Source organism: Labrus mixtus, chromosome 8 (genome assembly GCF_963584025.1).
Source record: "Labrus mixtus chromosome 8, fLabMix1.1, whole genome shotgun sequence".
In the NCBI taxonomy this organism is placed as follows: domain Eukaryota; kingdom Metazoa; phylum Chordata; class Actinopteri; order Labriformes; family Labridae; genus Labrus; species Labrus mixtus.
The window spans coordinates 16770182-16787640 of record NC_083619.1 but is presented as its reverse complement, the minus strand read 5'-3'; the positions used below and the strand labels follow the sequence as shown (position 1 = coordinate 16787640).

General features: G+C 38.5%; 2 protein-coding genes across 3 annotated transcripts; both read left to right on the top strand.

The window, feature by feature from the left end:
* Positions 1–691: 691 nt before the first annotated feature.
* Positions 692–10096, top strand: vps4b (vacuolar protein sorting 4 homolog B). Of its 2 annotated transcripts, XM_061044739.1 has the most exons (13): positions 692–874; positions 2438–2549; positions 2837–2937; positions 4970–5081; positions 5380–5530; positions 5705–5763; positions 5883–6002; positions 6119–6275; positions 7043–7191; positions 7778–7859; positions 7945–8164; positions 8271–8411; positions 8504–10096. In XM_061044739.1, the coding sequence occupies exons 1-13, from the start codon at positions 854–856 to the stop codon at positions 8603–8605; spliced, it is 1527 nt and encodes a 508-aa protein (XP_060900722.1). In that variant the 5' UTR covers positions 692–853; the 3' UTR covers positions 8606–10096. The 2 variants fall into 2 exon arrangements, with proteins under 2 accessions (XP_060900722.1, XP_060900723.1); XM_061044740.1 differs by lacking the exons at positions 692–874; positions 2438–2549; positions 2837–2937 and adding an exon at positions 3853–4077.
* A 678-nt stretch (positions 10097–10774) lies between these two features.
* On the top strand, positions 10775–16899 carry kdsr (3-ketodihydrosphingosine reductase). Its single transcript, XM_061044741.1, has 10 exons — positions 10775–11081; positions 12181–12270; positions 12458–12514; positions 12600–12665; positions 12758–12853; positions 13491–13682; positions 13919–14002; positions 14103–14186; positions 14292–14393; positions 14481–16899. The coding sequence occupies exons 1-10, from the start codon at positions 10893–10895 to the stop codon at positions 14598–14600; spliced, it is 1080 nt and encodes a 359-aa protein (XP_060900724.1). The 5' UTR covers positions 10775–10892; the 3' UTR covers positions 14601–16899.
* Positions 16900–17459: the final 560 nt, after the last annotated feature.

Sequence of the window (17459 nt, the reverse complement as noted above, 5' to 3'; positions counted from 1 at the left end):
GGCCATATTGAAACTGTGAAATATTTTTTTTGTCATTTCTTATGCTATTTCAACTCGCTGCTGTAGACAAAAAAACAAGTGCAATGACAAACATATAATTTTAAACTACAAATGTATCATTAGCCTAAATGATGGTTAATAAATATTTTATAAGCAAACTTGAAATCAGTATTTCCTCAAATGGGCTATATGTTTTATGCATTTTGTTAGCTATTACTCACATTTGATTTTTTTTAATTATAATATTAATCAGGGTCCTTCGAGCTTCAAAATTGAAGAAGCAGACCTCTTTGTTCCAGGTTCTTTTTTTTTACATTGAGCTTGGGGCGCCCTCTAGTGGATGTGTCGGATATTACGTGAGAGTGAGGGGGATTTTCTTGCATTCAAGTCGCGTCTATTACATGTCACTTTGCTGCCTGTAATAAGAGCTACCATATTGTGTTATAAGTAAAACGACTCTTTTCTCTCATGATTAGCGCATTGTTTTGCTGGCTATGTCTCCAGGTCCCAAAAGTGATAAGTAGGCTACGTCGGTCTCGATCAGTAGTCTATATTACCGCAATTAAAACAATGGCTCAGCACTTCATTGTATGTAGGCTAACTTGTACGACAACAAATAAGCGCCGTGACTCACTGACAGGAGGGTTTCGGCATCGTTGCCATTCCTCGGACTGGGCAGGCTGCTTTCTCTCTGAGACGCATGTGTCAGATCTGAGGGAGTGATTATAACAAACAGGAACTTGTTGTGCACTATGGTTATACAGTGACATACATACGAGTAAGTAAACGAAACTACAATGTCAGGCAGCACCTTGTGATTCTACTTTTAATTTTAATTTTCACAGGACTCCGTATGGAGCCAACAAATCTACAGGTAGGATGAACTTCCTTTTTTTAAGACTTTGTTTAGACTCTCCTCGTTGGGACTGTGGTTTAACTCGGTAGGCTCGCTGTGTGTAGGCTATTCGCTGTGTACAATCAGACGTCTTTCATTTTGACAAAAGCTTAATTGGGATTTAGTCTACTTCACATGTTATATTCAAGTAGCCTTTAAAATAAGAAGCAGTTCGTAGTTTGGATGCAGCATCAACTGGGTCATTTTTTCCATATGCTCAGTTTATTCCATGACTGACCGTAAATAGCTTTTTTTTCAACTCCACAGACTCAAATGTTAGACCGTGAACATTTATTTCCAGTTCATAACATGTTTTAAACTGAGATGTGACCTTGTTTAGATTGTGCTTTTGTAACCCTGATCTGAAAAGCAGTAATAGCTCTCTTATAGCCAGTTGTATTTGTCAGAGTACTTTACCCGAAGAGAGTTTACTCTGACTTTGTTTTCATTACTGAAGTGCGCTATAAACCAAGTTCATGTACACAACATTTCTGCTGGAATTAAGACACTTTAATCATTTGGTCACGTCGAAGCTTGTCACTGATACACAGGTATACAATTACTGCCAGATGGTTGCATGGCACTAGAATAAGAGAAGTTTAAGGGAGTCCTGAAGCGTATTCCATTTAAAGGGAGCATAAGAGGGAGCATGAGAATGCAGTTTTACCCAGTTCCGTACTCATGAGGAGGAGTATTGAGAACGATGCAGTCAGATATTCAATATCTCTAAAATGAATACATGAGGATAAATTAAAGGGCAGTTTATTTAGGACGGCTTTATGAATAAGGGAGAGACAATGATGTTCCCTTCTACTAGTGGAAAGTGATGTCCATCCCACCATGTCCAAAAGAATACAGTGATGCGTCCTAAAACTGTCACCTGTAATAAACCGTATAGAGCTATGATATAAGGCATCAAGGGGCTTAAGAGTATGTGCAGGAGCATGCATGTAAATAATGTCCCCATCATCAAGTACTGATAAGAAAGTTGCTTGTACAATCTGATATCTACTGCTCAGTGTAAGGCACTGCTTGTTTTTGAAGAAGAAACCCAATTTCATTTTAAGCTTTTTAGTCAGTTCTTCAACATGAGTTATAAAAGATCAGTTATCATCGAACCAGATGTTATTATTATTAACCAACACTGCAAAAAATCATCAATATTGATCACGTCTGCGATTAAGTTTTGGGAGAGACCATCTTCACATTTTTGTGGGTGCTGTGTCTGACAATGGGTGGCAGCTTCTCTGTCTCTGCTTTTTCTGAGCTCAAAATTCCCAGATGTTTATTTAAAAGCACTAAACAAAGACTTCCAGGGCCATTCAGGCATGCCTTACCGCTACATATGCCTTCATCAATTGTATCAATCGCTGAATTATAATGAGTTCTAACAGTGTAAGCAGCAGTTTCCTGTGATCAACAATTTGATTGTTTTAGCTCCACAGCATTTTGTAAAAATTGTATTTTAAACTGACGTTTTGATAAATAAAGCATTTTATTGTTATTTTTTTTGTATTGGCTGATGTAGATTTGTTTTTACAGAAAGCTATTGCAGTGGCACAGAAGGCCTCACAGGAAGATGAGGCTGGGAACTATGATGAGGCCATACGCTCTTACCAACATGCTGTCAAGTACTTTCTTCATATTGTAAAGCGTATGTGACTACAAACTACACTAAAGCACAACGAGTACAGTAAATGGGGCATTTCAGGTCATCCTAACAGCTTGTATGGGTGCCTATTACGGCATGTTAGACCAATAAGGACGTACTAGACTAATACGTTGTTTTGTTTGTGTATAAATGACCACCTTAACTTGTGCCAAAGTTGTTAATAGAGTTAGTTTTTAAAATGCCCCCCACCCACATACATAAAAACATGAATGTAATGAATCATGTATTCAATCAGAATGATAATAAATGAATGCACTCTTCCTCATCAGGTGAACCCCAGGGTAAAGATGGCAACCAGAAGATCAGAGATAAATGCAAACTATACCTGGACCGAGTGGAGGAACTGCAAGAGTACTTAGAGAAGAAAGAGGTTGCTTCAAGAATCAATTTATAATTTTTGTTATTATTTTTGTAAAAGTTATACCATAGCTTCCAGGCAGCGCTGATACGCCACATCATGAGTGGACTGAATATTTAGAAACTTAATTCAAGTGCCTGATAATGCTTCATGTCAGAATGACAATGTTAAAGTTCATTCATCGTCTCTTACTATGTTTTTAATTTAAGACTTTTAGAGACTTTACAAAAAGGGGTGTATGGGCTATATGTTAACTACTAACTCAAAGACACCAACTTGTAAGCCATGTAAACAGCAAATAAGAAACAAAATAGCAAAACAAAGTAAGATAACACAATTGACACAACTAGCAGGCAAATGTGATGCAAACTGTTCTGTTCAAATCTTCACTTTGATTGTCTAATTTATTTTAATCGTATAATCCGGGTAACAAAATTCATCAATCAATCAAACTTTATTTATATAGCACCTTTCAGAGAAATTAAATTGCAGTTCAAAGTGCTTAACAAGAGTGCAGAAAATTGACAAAAAGTAGTTTATAAAATCATTGATAAAATCATTGAGAGACCAATGCACACCAATAAGAATTAAAAAAATATGTATAAACATAAAATACGACACATAAAAGCAACAAGATATTAAAATAAATACATAAGAGGAAAATATTTAAAATTGTAGTAGGATAAAAAAAGACAATACAGTAATGTTAAGATTTGAATTAATATAAAACACTATATAAAAGCCAGACTGAATAAATGAGTTTTAATAAATCTCGATATTCTGACATACCAGGGAGTAGAGTGCAATGCAAATCGATCTTTTCTTAATTATAGGGTTTGAAGTTAATGTGTTTACACCAGACAGTATGTAACATAGGTCTGTTCTGTACCAAGCCTACGTCTTGACGTCATCACATTCCGTACACGCAAGTGTCGACTTTTCAATGCGGAAGTTTCGTCCTGAGTCTACTCGGGAGCGATCCAAGAAACGAAAACAAGCTTCGTAAAAACATCGAGTGACGGTCTTAAAGTCAAAGTTCAGGGTCAATTCGACGCAGTTTTGTGTAAAAGTTGTTTACTCACGGCGCTACTGTATTCTTCTCGATTATTGGACGAGTGATCAGCCCTTATGGCTACCAACAATAATTTACAGGTAAGTTGAAGACAAACCTCGAATCTGACTAAAACGGGTTAATAAGATGACAGATGATGACGACGAAGGATACACTTTATGAGTACTTCACAAAAGTTGACAATCGACATTTCTGTCCTATTTGGTTGAATGATTTTAGGTGGAAAAATGCTTTCTACGGTGTTACACTATCGTTTCTATAATTAGCTGCTAAGTAGCATTGTTAGCTACCTTAGCTAACGCGAATTCGACAGTGAATTTTGTGGGCCATTAAAAGTACAGAAAGAGACACTGTTGCCCGCAGGTAATGTGTTATAAGAGCTGGTACTTTCTATCGCAAATATCATATACATGCAGTTAAATGGCAACTGTCATGTAAAATGAGCATGTAGTGACGAACAAGGCAGCTAATGGGATTAATGTTGCTATCTGCTAACTGGTGTGATCTGACGTCTACAAACACATCTACAAAGAAAGCAAATCCTCCATTGTTACATTTTTGTACAGGTTGCTTTACAAGCATAACCTGTGTTGAAGTTTAAAGTATAAAACTGTATATTTTACAGCCCTGGTAACTAAAAGGAAGTGAAAGAAAGCACATGTAAAGTCAGATGCGTAATGTCACCAAAGTGAGGAACAAATGTACCATTCAACATGATCTGAACACATAATTATAAAAGATATATTTATAGAGTGTGCCTGTAATTAACGTGTGTATTGAACTATCTGTCATACCAGTTGTATTACCTCTATAACTTTCTGTGTTTACGTTTCATATTTTGTTTTGTTTATGTGTGTTTTTTTTAATTACCCCTTTGGCTTGTTAGTGCCCCTTGTAGTTGGCTATTTTCCTCTTTTTACAACCTACAAGTGTAAGTATGAGTGACATTGTTTTGCATGTCTGTTATTTCAGAAAGCAATCGATCTTGCGAGCAAGGCGGCTCAGGAGGATAAAGCTCAGAACTATGAGGAGGCGCTGCGTTTGTACCAAGCTGCTGTTCAGTACTTTCTCCATGTGGTGAAATGTAAGTGCACGATGCAAAACTTTGGCACTAGAGGTGTTTCTGCATGCCAAAAATCTTAACATGAATATGCATTCTGATAATAATCCTTCTTGACACATTTGTTTACGGGCCATATTCGGAGTGACTTCATATTAGTTTTTGATAAACATCAGGTGTGATTTTTTTTTCAGAGCAATTAGTTAACAACTCAGTCAAATAAGATGTTAAAATGCTGTGGAAGCTGATGTCTCTCTTGGCAATGAATACCGTATACTGAACTATTTCTGTGTACCCCTTTTTTCTGCTTTTTCCCTGGCAGATGAAGCTCAGGGGGACAAAGCAAGACAAAGCATCCGGGCAAAATGTGTGGAATACTTGGACAGAGCAGAGAAGTTGAAGGAGTATCTAAAGAAGAAAGAAAAAGCTCCTCCTGCTAAGCCGGTCAAAGAGTCCCAGTCTGATGACAAAGGGTGTGTGTATGGGTGGGGCAGTGCGGGTAGATCTGGCCATGTGTTGCCATTCAGACCTGGATTAAAAAAAAAAAAATCTGTGTTCTTTTGAAATATTAAGGACAACAGAATAAAAATGTTCTTGTAGTATAGAAGAAGTTACCTTTTTCTATAATTCTATGTTTATGCTTCCAGGAATGAAAGCGATGAAGGTGATGATCCAGAGAAAAAGAAGTTCCAGAACCAACTCTCAGGTTTGTTGTATTTTAGGGGCTATTATATCTTCTGCAGGCCTGTTTTTTTTTATTTATCTAGACTTATTTGTTAATTAAGTCATTATTCAGAATCCTAACTCATTCTTTCTGTTTTCCAGGTGCAATCGTCATGGAGAAACCAAACATCAAATGGAATGATGTTGCTGGTTTGGAGGGAGCCAAGGAGGCCCTTAAAGAAGCCGTTATTCTCCCGATCAAATTCCCCCACCTTTTCACAGGTAAAAAAAAAAAAAATCCTTTTATTAGAAAAACTTACTATTTCTACAGTTGTTTAAGGGTCATTGGGGGTTTTTAGTGACATAAGTGAAGACTAATTTACCTGCTTGAACGACAGGAAAGAGAACTCCTTGGAGAGGGATCTTGCTCTTCGGACCTCCCGGTACAGGAAAGTCCTATCTGGCTAAAGCCGTTGCCACAGAGGCAAACAACTCCACCTTCTTCTCCATCTCCTCATCTGACCTTGTCTCCAAATGGCTGGGAGAGAGTGAAAAGTAAGTCACACTTACATCTTTAAAAACTCTGTTTGTTTTTTTTGCATATACAGGATTTGGGGGGGAAAATTGTTGAATGTGGTTTTTAACAAGGATTTCAGAATGGACCCAGTATGCCTTCTGTTAGGGATGCCACATCCACAAATCAAGGGCACCCATAATCAAAAACTGCTGAATGTGTTAACACATGTGCACAGAAAAGTTTATTACTTAAATGGTTTCACAAAAGCCACCAACCCTCTCAGACTGGCACACGGTTATATTTGACCTGCTTCCCATGGAATATTTGACATATTGGTCCAGAGGGAAAATTGGAACATTTCATTATATTCTTGATTATGTGGGGTCAAGAATATGTAATGTATGCTGGAGGGTGCTTCCTAGACCAAGGAGTGATAGTTGAAAGATAAGGAGAGGCTCCGTTGTGTGTATCGATTTACTCACAGTGTGTATCTATGTTTACTGTGTGTTTGATTTGCCATAATCAAATAACTGATGATAACTCATCTAGTCAGTGATTTGAGACTGTGCCTTGTATACAAGTCTGTAGGAATGTGTTGATGGGGTGGGAGGTGGTTAGAGGGTGAATGTGTTTATTTTGTGTGTGGGGGGAAAATGTAAAATCTATGTAATATGTGATTAAGATGAAGTTGTGATGCTTTATTGTTAATAAAAATGTTCAAAAAACTCTAGCTTAAGTTTAGCATAAGAGAACATTCTGCCACATTTTACTATTTATTTTAAACTGTTCTTCTATTGCTGCGCAGGTTGGTGAAGAATCTGTTTAGCCTTGCAAGGGAGCACAAGCCCTCTATCATCTTCATCGATGAGATTGACTCCCTGTGTGGCTCAAGAAGTGAGAACGAGAGTGAGGCTGCTCGCCGTATTAAGACAGAGTTCCTGGTTCAGATGCAAGGTAGGTGGTTGATTACTGAATACTGTGATAACATTTAAATACGTGTATTCTCACAGTGTAATATTTGAAACTGTCCCAACTTTTAAATTGTTTCACACTCGCCTTTTTTAAGTCGCCAGTTTAAAATGGCATGGTTGACTTTAGGTGAAGGTGAATGTACAAAGTGTAAATCTTTGATGCTGAAATGCATTTCCTGTCGTATTCTGTCAGATCAAAATGTCAGTGTATGCACCAAGTGACATATTTTCATAATCTGGCCACACCTACTAACATAGTGTTTTTCTCTCACCTGTCAGAGCAGATAAGCTCTCTGACAGGTGAGAGGAAAACACCTGCTGTGACATCACGGATTGAGGTGTGTCAGAAAGTACAACACAGTTTAAGCATGAATACCGACAGTGACCTTCGGAGTAAAAGGAAATTGAAGTTGCTTTCTTCAACTGTTTCATCCAAAATATAAGTTACACCAGGCCACTGATATCTAGAAAACTGGAGATGTCATCACATATCAGTGGTTATTATTGTCTGGATGTCAAGTATTTAGTTGTGTATTTACAGTGATTTTTTTGTTCAATGCGTTTTGCAGGTGTGGGAAATGACAATGAAGGAATTCTTGTACTTGGGGCCACAAATATCCCGTGGACCCTCGACTCAGCCATCAGGAGAAGGTAATTGTTACCACTTGATAAAACGTGTTTTCAACTATGCTGTCATGCAGTTTTACTCACGATTCACCATTCATACTCTTGTCAGATTTGAGAAGAGGATCTACATCCCACTGCCTGAAGAGCATGCCCGCTCCTTTATGTTCAAGCTCCACCTGGGCTCCACCCCCAGCAGTCTCTCTGATTCTGACTATGTCACTCTGGGAAAGAAGACGGACGGTTACTCAGGAGCCGATATCAGCGTCATTGTAAGAGATGCTTTGATGCAGCCTGTGCGAAAGGTCCAATCAGCAACCCACTTCAAACGGGTACGTCTTTTAAAATAACTGTTGTTTTATTATACTTCTGTGGAAAAACTTGTTGCAGCTTTGTAACTGTATCATTCCTTTCTTTCTTTCTTCTTGATCAAACAAGGTACGGGGTCCATCCCCAACCGACCCTGACACTGTCAAAGACGACCTCTTGACTCCCTGCTCACCAGGCGACCCCAACGCCATTGAAATGACATGGATGGAGGTCCCTGGGGAGAAGTTACTAGAACCTATAGTATGCATGGTAAGGATTTTAACACTATATTAAATACTATATTAAACAAATGTATGTACAAGTCCTCACTTAAATATCTAATGTTTATTCCCTCTTTACAGCCTGACATGATGAGGTCTCTGGCCAACACAAAGCCTACAGTCAATGACCAAGATCTGGACAAACTGAAAAAATTCACAGAGGACTTTGGACAGGAGGGTTAGGGGGGATGATTGGTCCAAACCAAAGCAAAGGAATTCTGATTGTCTCTCTTTATGTTTATCTCTCTGTCAAATAGTAATCAATCCCCGGGACTGGTGGTTCACTAAACAATAAGTAAGATTACTGCTCTGTTTTTGCCAACCTGACAGCCACACAAGGTGGAGAACTTAGTTTTATCTGATATTCACCATTGTCCAAAGACTTTAAGACTTTCCACCTGCAGCTGACCTTATGGAATATCACTATGATATAGGGAATTTTGACGTATGCACCAAAGGTATTGACGTGCCGAATACCCAAGGGACTTTTGGAAACGTGTGGCAGTAAATCATGACACAACATGAGAATGAGGCTATTGAAATCAAGATCATTTATTTTTTGGTTAGGACTAGCTCTTGTGTCCTTATGTCCCGGTCAGAATAAAGCTCACTAGAACAATACATACCCCTTATATATTTTATATAAAAACAAGCATTTTGGAATGTCTCTTTGTGGACTGATGAAATTTTGGGCTGGGCGAGTGACTTCATAGGATTAGTTGAGGTGTAATTTGTTTTTGTTGTTCCAAGAATATTAAGAGTTTCAAGACACAGATACTCAGGATGAGAGCTGCATTAGGCCCTATGGAAATGTTGATTGTTTATCAAGTTTCCTTCTAAATGACCGTGGTATTTGTTTACTCATTAGAATTTAAAACGTCTGTAAGGGTTGATCACCAAGACCAGCATCATTTTACAAAGACTCAATAGCTTTGAATTCCTTCCTCACTCAGCTCATGGTTTCCCTTTGCATCTGCTATAGATTTATGTTTCGTAACTATCCATAGGCTTTGCTAATTGTGCTTAAGAGAAATTGGGGAGAAAAAACAAAGCCTCACATTGAGATACAGTCACATTGCAAATTTAGTCCAAACCAAGGTGTTGAAGTGGGAACACTGATGGCTCGTGTGAAGAGATCATCATCTTGTATTCTTTACAACGTAGGAATGCATTTCTAAGCATGAGCTATACGAAGCCATGAGTGGCAGTGTGCATTATGTGCCTTCAAGAAAGCCTTCTAAGTTTGCAAAATTATTTTGTATGTGTTTATTTCTAAATTGATCATACTGCTTATGTATCCAGTGCTATGTCACTACACCTAAGACATGTATAATACTTGCACATTTCCTGTATACTCTTTTAGAGACTGTATACAATTGTACTCTTCTACTCTTAATGTGTGAAAACTGTCATTACTGAGTTTTGATGGGGAACATCTTTTACTTAACTGTAAATGTCTATACATATATCCAACTTTTTAACCTTTTCCTTGTGGAGAGGTCGCCCAGTCATACGGTTTTCAGTTTTTCGTTTCTATGATGTAAATAAAAGTTTAAAGCTACATAATAAAAAAAAAAGAAGCTTTTTGTTTTGGGAGCAAAGTCACGACTTGCCGTTGAAAGGTATTTGCAAACGAGGTGAAGGTGCGTCGATAAAGGTTTTAAAACATTGTCATTTCATATTTTCATATTTGATTTATTTATTTGCTCAATTCAGTGTATGGTTTCAACACCGTAATACACAACACAAAATATTTTCTCATAACGCTGAAACACTGTTCATGAGCAAACAGGAGCAGGATGAAGAAAACTTATAATACCTGCCCCCTTTTCCTAATAACACAAGAAACTGTTTAACAGAATAAGATGGCTAACCTGTTGTTTTCTCTTTCTTTCACAAAACAAAAAATAGATTAAAAAAAATATAGAAACAATCAAATACAATCAGTTAGATTAACTCAATACATTCATAATTTCCCATTCTTTTAAATTGAATGATACTTGAGCAGCATTTTAAATGAAAAATTTCATCGGGTGGGTGTGATGAAAAAGTGTGCGGCTGCTGCTGAAACATACTGAAAACGGATGCGACGAAGGAGAGAGTGTTGCATTATGGGAGTTGCTGTTAATGCTGCCTTAACCAGTGTTGTATTCCTATGGAACACTTCAGACTCCTGAACTACAAATACCAAGCGTGACCGTTAAGTGTCCGTTTAGAGTGCACAGTTCGATTTGTTTTGGTTTACACAGACTGCTTTGTCACGGGGAGCCCAAGGTCCACCGCCGTACTGTAACCTGGCCTTTGGCACTGCTTCTGGTTCGCTGCCAAACCCGGGTTTCAACTCCTCCTCCGCCCTCTGTATTTCGCCACCTCTCTTGAGGGCCGCCGCCAGCCTCGCAGCTCCGTTATCGGACCCCAGACGCTGGCCTGCTAGTTAGCAAACAAGCTAACGATTTGCTATATTTTACCCATGTCCTCTGAAGAAGCGTTGAGCTCAACGATCACGGATTGGATTTTCATCAATTCCTGGTGGCTTCTTCTGCCGTTCATCATGCTCCTCGTAGTTGCTGCCTTCATCGTTGCCTTTGTGCTGTTGTTATACATGATATCGCCTCTTATAAGCCCCAAACCTCTGAAACTCAACGGGGCCCACGTCGTGGTGAGTGCAGCAGTCTGCTAACCTAAACTCCTTTTTTATATAGTAAAGCTGTAATGGGTTTGTTCATGTTTTCTGACGCCCTCTCATGCTAGACCAAAGATTTAAGATAACTGGGTTAGAGTTTAAAAAAAAGTTAGTGAACGCTAAAATGAGTCACAAGTTGTTAAGGGGGGTTTTAATGAGAAGCTTTAACCTTTAGTTATAATGAGTGACACGCCCACTTAGGTCAATGTTAGTTTACTTACAACTACAGCCACTTTAAATGTGTTTGTTAATCTCCATTAATACAATGATGGCTTACTTATACCCATGATGTTTATAATACTCTGCTGTGTGAGAATTTCTACTTCCCTGAAGTTACTAGATAACGTCATGGTTATGTCATAATTTTATTAATACAACGCAATACATTTCAGCATTACAACAAAAACAACTAGAACCTCCACTTTAACTTAGTAATGTGTAACTTGTAAATGAATCAATATCCCCAACATCAACACTGTTTCAGTTACCATTGAGCATTATACTCATTATTCTGTGTTGGGCTGTATTGATTCTTGCTATGTGTACATAATAAACTGTGAAATGTGTCTCATCATCATCATCATCATCATCATCATCATCAACCTTTATTTAAGTTCTCGGAGAGATCATTGAGGGTGACCCTCATTTACAATGATGCAGAGAAAACATACATAAATGATAAACAACGAGAAATGAGATAAAGCTACTGCAGAAAATAAAATCAATAAAAGAACAATAAGAACAATAAAATATATACACTGAAATAATTTAAAAGCTTGAAATTACTACAGTGATTAAGTCAGCAATTAAAATCAAATAAAACAGTTACAGTCAGGTATTGGGCGGTTAAAAATAATATTTCTAAAGTGTCCATAAGGGATAAAAGTGCTCAAATTCAGTTTGCTGTTGTAAAATGTTCCAGGAGTTTGCAGCACCAACACTAAAATGAGTCTAGTTTCTCTTGGGATAATGCAGATGTAGTATTGCCACGCCAGGACTTGTTTGCACATCTCTAGCTGCCCAACTTTTTCCACATCAATAACTAACTGCTTATCTTCCCATTTTGCTTTTTCAGGTGACAGGAGGCTCAAGTGGGATCGGTAAAAGTATTGCAGTTGAGTGCTACAAGCAAGGAGCATTCATCACTTTGGTGGCACGGGATGAGGTCGGCATAAACCAAAATCAATCAACCATTTATATGTAAAATGTGCTCTATTCCTGTGCAAAATGTACACTCTTTGGTGTTGAATTGTCTGAATGTGTGCATGAGTGTTCAAAGGTTCAGACATCTTTTTTTCAAGGTGAAACTTTGTGACATTCAAAGTTAAATCAACCTGGTCTTTTACCCTTAGGCAAAATTGCTTCAAGCGAAGAAAGAGGTGGAGAAATTTGCCATCAATGATAAACAGGTATGGGTTTCTCAGATATCTTTATAGCTCCTGCTGTGGCTACATTCATACGTGCGACTGCAATGGAAACCTTTCTTCTTTTCAGGTGGTTCTCTGCATATCAGTGGATGTTTCCAGTGATTACAGCCAGGTGGAAAGTGTGATAAAACAGGTAAGGTTACCGTCTTAGCAACCGTGGAACATCTGAGATTCCATTAATAATTTGTTGCCGAAGTAATGAAGTGGCTTTCACCTGCCGTGCAGGCCCAAGAGAAGCTTGGACCAGTTGATATGTTGGTGAACTGCGCTGGAACTTCCATTTCTGCGAAGTTTGAGGAAATGGAAGTGGATCGTTTCAAAGTATGTACAGAAAAGTCTATCTGAAACACAACCCAGTTTTATTCTAGTCCGTGGGAGTCTTTGTCCAGTATTTAAGCAGCTTTAATTCATTATTTTTCCTTCTCGTATTTACATCTTAAGTAATAAAAAAAATGTGAGTATTAAAAGAAGATAGTTGCATGATTTTATTAGACATACTGTTTTTGTTTTTTTTTAGAAATGAATAAATCCGATAAATAATTAAACTATCCTTTCAGGAGACATGATACTTGAAACATGTTTTATTTCATTTTTAGACATTAATCATTAAATGTAAGAACTCAAAAGAATTTTGTTTAATAACCTACTCATTAAAACCAGCCAATTTAGTCAAGATGTACATGGTGAATTTGGTCCCCACAAATACGTTTTCTATGAATTCAATAGGAGGAGTGGTTTTATTGCTATCTCTCTCCCTCTTTTGCAAATGAGAAAAGACTAAGAATTGATGTATTTTCTGGGTAATACTTCATAAGAGTAGCATTCTGTATCAAAAAGTATATCACAGAAATAGTGACAGTGTTGTGTTTGGGGGATGTGTAGCAGCCTTAATGTAGTGTTACACTGTGGACAAAGTCATAGTATTATGTGTGAATTTTGGTTTTTCTTTATTTAACAGAAACTGATGGAAGTGAACTACTTGGGCAGCGTTTACCCGACACGAGCCGTCATCACCACAATGAAGGAGAGGAGAATGGGCCGCATCATGTTTGTGTCCTCCCAAGCAGGCCAGGTTGGCCTGTTTGGATACACCGCTTACTCTCCATCCAAGTTTGCCCTGCGTGGCTTAGCAGAGTCGCTGCAGATGGAGGTGAGCTTTTGAACCCCTCATGCTTCAATTATTCATGCGTCACACATTTCTACTGCACCCTAGACACACTAACTGCTAAACCATCACCTTCACAGAGAATTTAGTAAAAATGATTTAGGTCATAACTTTAAAATGTGTCTACTGTTTTGCTCTTTGGGAATCATTGTAATAACATTCATACAATTAGATGCTATGGAAGGACTTTGTGCTCAGTGAGTAGTGTTCTTTCACTTCAGATAAAGCCATACAATATCTATGTGACTGTGGCCTACCCCCCTGATACTGACACTCCAGGATTGGCTGAAGAAAACAAGACAAAGGTAAACATCCCTGTAACACATGAAATAAAATATAACTTCTCTTACAGTTAAGCCTCCTCATTTAAAGCGCTACTCTTCTCTATTCTTTTCTCTCTCTCAGCCTCTCGAGACCAAGTTAATCTCTGAAACATCTGGCGTTTGCCAACCAGACCAAGTGGCCAAAATCATTGTTCGGGATGCAGTGGTAAGCAGCTATAATTGACTTTTATGTCTAGTTTGAAACATTAGGTGAAATGATTTTTGGAAGATGACACACAATCGATTATAAATCTTTCCTTCGATTTCGTAGCAGGGGAACTTCAACAGCTCTGTGGGACCTGATGGTTACATGCTGTCAGCCCTCACCTGTGGAATGTCACCTGTCACCTCCATCACAGAAGGTCTCCAACAGGTACAACCCTTGTGCATCACACTGTTACACCAGCCATAGCATTGTTGCTGCATTTATTCATGCTCAGTTTTTTTATCCTTTTGTCAGATTGTTACCATGGGATTATTTCGGACCATCGCCCTCTTCTACCTGGGAAGTTTTGACAGCATTGTGCGCCGCTGCATGATTCAGAGGGAGCAGTCGAAAGCAGCTGACAAGAGAGAGTAACAGCAGCCTTAACCTGCTACACACAGTCCAATGCCCCTTCACCTCCACCCTTAACCCTTTCTCACAATCCTTTCCTCTCCTTCAACTGTTCTGGTGCACAACCGTAGACTGAAAACAGTGACAGACGTTTACTCTTTTCTTGTCCTGTGATTTAAATTTTCAATAGATTCCATGATTATTTTGACATTCCCTCTCAGAGCATTTCACTTGATATGTCCACCTGCTTCTTGTTGTGGGAGCAGGCCTACTAGAATAGAGAGAAGGCAGACTGAACATCCCACAGACTTGTTTTAAAGTAGGAAGGTGTTTTTTTTATGTAGAGGGTGTACCTACCTCTACACGCAGAGTGCAGTGTTGTTGTTTGTTGTGTTGTTGATTTTGTCATGGACAAGAGAAGCAGCAGAAAGCCTGTCTGACCGGTTGTGCCAAATATGGCTTGAAGTTCCTTCTCACCTGGGGCTGAACTGGAAACCAGAATGGTAACTCAGCTTTTGTCATATTGTTACATGTACTTAAATACTAAGTCCACCTTAAAAGAATGTCACTGAATAAGGCCCCTTCCTTTCTAACTTTTCATACCACAAGTCTTTGCGGGCAAAGCACCTTCCTGTTTGACTGAGTGGCCTCTGTGTTTGCAACGTGTTTTGTTTATGGTGTGGGTTGTTTCGATATTGTAGTGTGTGTGTATGTGTGTGTGTTAACCAAGTCAAGATGTGATACAACAGTACTCTTCAGTGATAAGTGAGCGATAGAGAAAGCATGTTTGTGATGGAAGTTTTGCAATTGTGGGGGAAAAAAAAAAAAAAAGATTTCACAAGATGATATTCAAAAACGTTTGATGCACTGTGGGGGTCAATGAGGTTTGGTTGCCCTGTGTGCAACAACTGTGCGTGTGCGTCTGTGTTTGCTGTGACTGAGCCAATCCCTTGGGAGAAAAAAAAGCCATTCGATTTTATAGTCTTGGGAACAAAAACACCAAATGATTTCCTCATAATCCCATTTTATTCCAATAAGAAAGAAAAGCAGGTACTATGGGTTCGAAGCCATGATGGGAAAACATGAGTGAAATAAAACGACACAGGTAGTTCCACTTCAAACCTGTGAATTTGACCAAGTTCAAATACTTGAAAGAAAGCGTATCGTTTTGCATGCAGTTTCACGTGTCAGTGACCACCCCAGTCAAGATCCAAATGGGATCCAAAATCTGTCGGGTAGTGTAAGTCGGGGCAGGGCAGGGCAGGGCTCGCTGGTTCGAGTCATGTCCCTAAAGGTCTAGTGAGGGCGCTAGAGATTTGTTTTAAATAAAGGCCAAAACAAAAGAGGGACTGGTGCGCTTGTGACCTGCTGTCATCCTGGCATGCACAGTCAGGACTTTGTAGCTCCCTCGTGACATTTTTTGAAATCCCTCCTGATGTCGTTCAAGCCTTGAAAAGTCTTGTATCAGTCGTATTTTTTCATTGAGAGGTAGAAAAGTACAGTGTTGACTTTTGCAAGTCTTCCTTTGGTCCATCGCAAACGGGGAGAATGTACTTTATTACAAAGCGTACAAATCAGAACAGAGGAATATTATTTTTTAAATACGCCAATATTTGAATGCCAAAACGTGTTATGACAATTTCTGTGGATGCAATGCATTTCTTTGAGATTTCCTTCAATGTTGCTGCTCCAGTGATCTCATCGTTAGTGTTTGTTGAAGCTGTGGAGCAGTGTGGGGACCCATCTCTCAGCCTTAAGACGTGACTACTGATGAAGCTAATGCTACAGGTATGGACCTGTCCACAGAAAAATGTGGCTTAATCCACATGTTGTTTACTAGTTCATTTAATTCTTAGTCTTTTCAAGTTTTCAGTGTAAAATGCCAGCTGTTCTTCTTGTGTATTTTGTCATTTTCCAGTCTTTGTATGACAAGAAGAAGCCTTACTGTTATCCAAAATATGAAAGTGAGAATGGATGACTCGTGTTTGAAGATGTTCTCATTTGATATTGGTTAAAGGCACTCTCTCCTGCACTCAAGAGCTTTTCCTAATTGTACATTTATTGTCATCAAATGTTTTATCTTGAGGTAGCAACACGTACAGTAGGTAATAGAATATGTAGCCCATATTAAAGCAGTTCTGTTCTAACAGTTTTGATTTCATCTTTGAGCTATGCAAATGAAGCCTATGCTTACAGTTTGTCGGAACATGACGTCGAGTTATATAAGTTCTGTAATGGTCACGCTATTTCCCCTGATTAAAGGTGTCTTCATCAGATATGTAAGTTCTCACGTATTGAACATGAACGTCATATTTACTCTTTTTACATTTTTTTTCTGTTTTTTTTTTTTTTTTTTTTCTGCCAAAAGACTGAACACCTTCACCTTGTGTGCCATTGAAAGAAAATGTGAGAAGTGGAACGTTTCTTTGTCTTATTTTCTTACATGATATACTAAATAAATACCTGTGGACAAAAAAAAAAACAATCAAACTCCAGTGTGACACATTTACTTTGGGGTGTTGAAGGTTCGTCTCCTTGAGTTGTTCTTGATGTTTGTCTTCCTTTTTTCTTTTCATATGCTAGCATTACTTCCTATAAATTCAGGAGGGCTGTGGAAATGTGAGATATTTTGCTTTAACAATATGAGAGTTTAATCTCCCAAGGATTCCAAAGCTCTCTGAGGTTTGTAGAATACAAGATTTGAAACACTTTCTCCCATCAAATGATACCATGAAAAAATAAGAGGACACGGAATGAAAGTAAACAGGGAAACCGAATGCATCAATTTTGTACTGCAAGGTTGGATCTCCATCCACAAGGGGGTGGCTGTAGCACATCAAAGCAGCCCCTTTTTCAGAATGTGATGCTCCTGTCCTCCTCGGG

Coding starts and splice junctions, on each gene's coding strand:
- vps4b (XM_061044739.1), top strand. CDS start 854: ATGGAGCCAACAAATCTACAG. Junction 5,082..5,379: donor CTTTCTCCATGTGGTGAAAT/GTAAGTGCACGA, acceptor TTTCCCTGGCAG/ATGAAGCTCAGGGGGACAAA. Junction 8,412..8,503: donor TAGAACCTATAGTATGCATG/GTAAGGATTTTA, acceptor CCCTCTTTACAG/CCTGACATGATGAGGTCTCT.
- kdsr (XM_061044741.1), top strand. CDS start 10,893: ATGTCCTCTGAAGAAGCGTTGAGCTCAACGATCACGGATTGGATTTTC. Junction 12,515..12,599: donor TTGCCATCAATGATAAACAG/GTATGGGTTTCT, acceptor TCTTCTTTTCAG/GTGGTTCTCTGCATATCAGT. Junction 14,003..14,102: donor CTGAAGAAAACAAGACAAAG/GTAAACATCCCT, acceptor TCTCTCTCTCAG/CCTCTCGAGACCAAGTTAAT.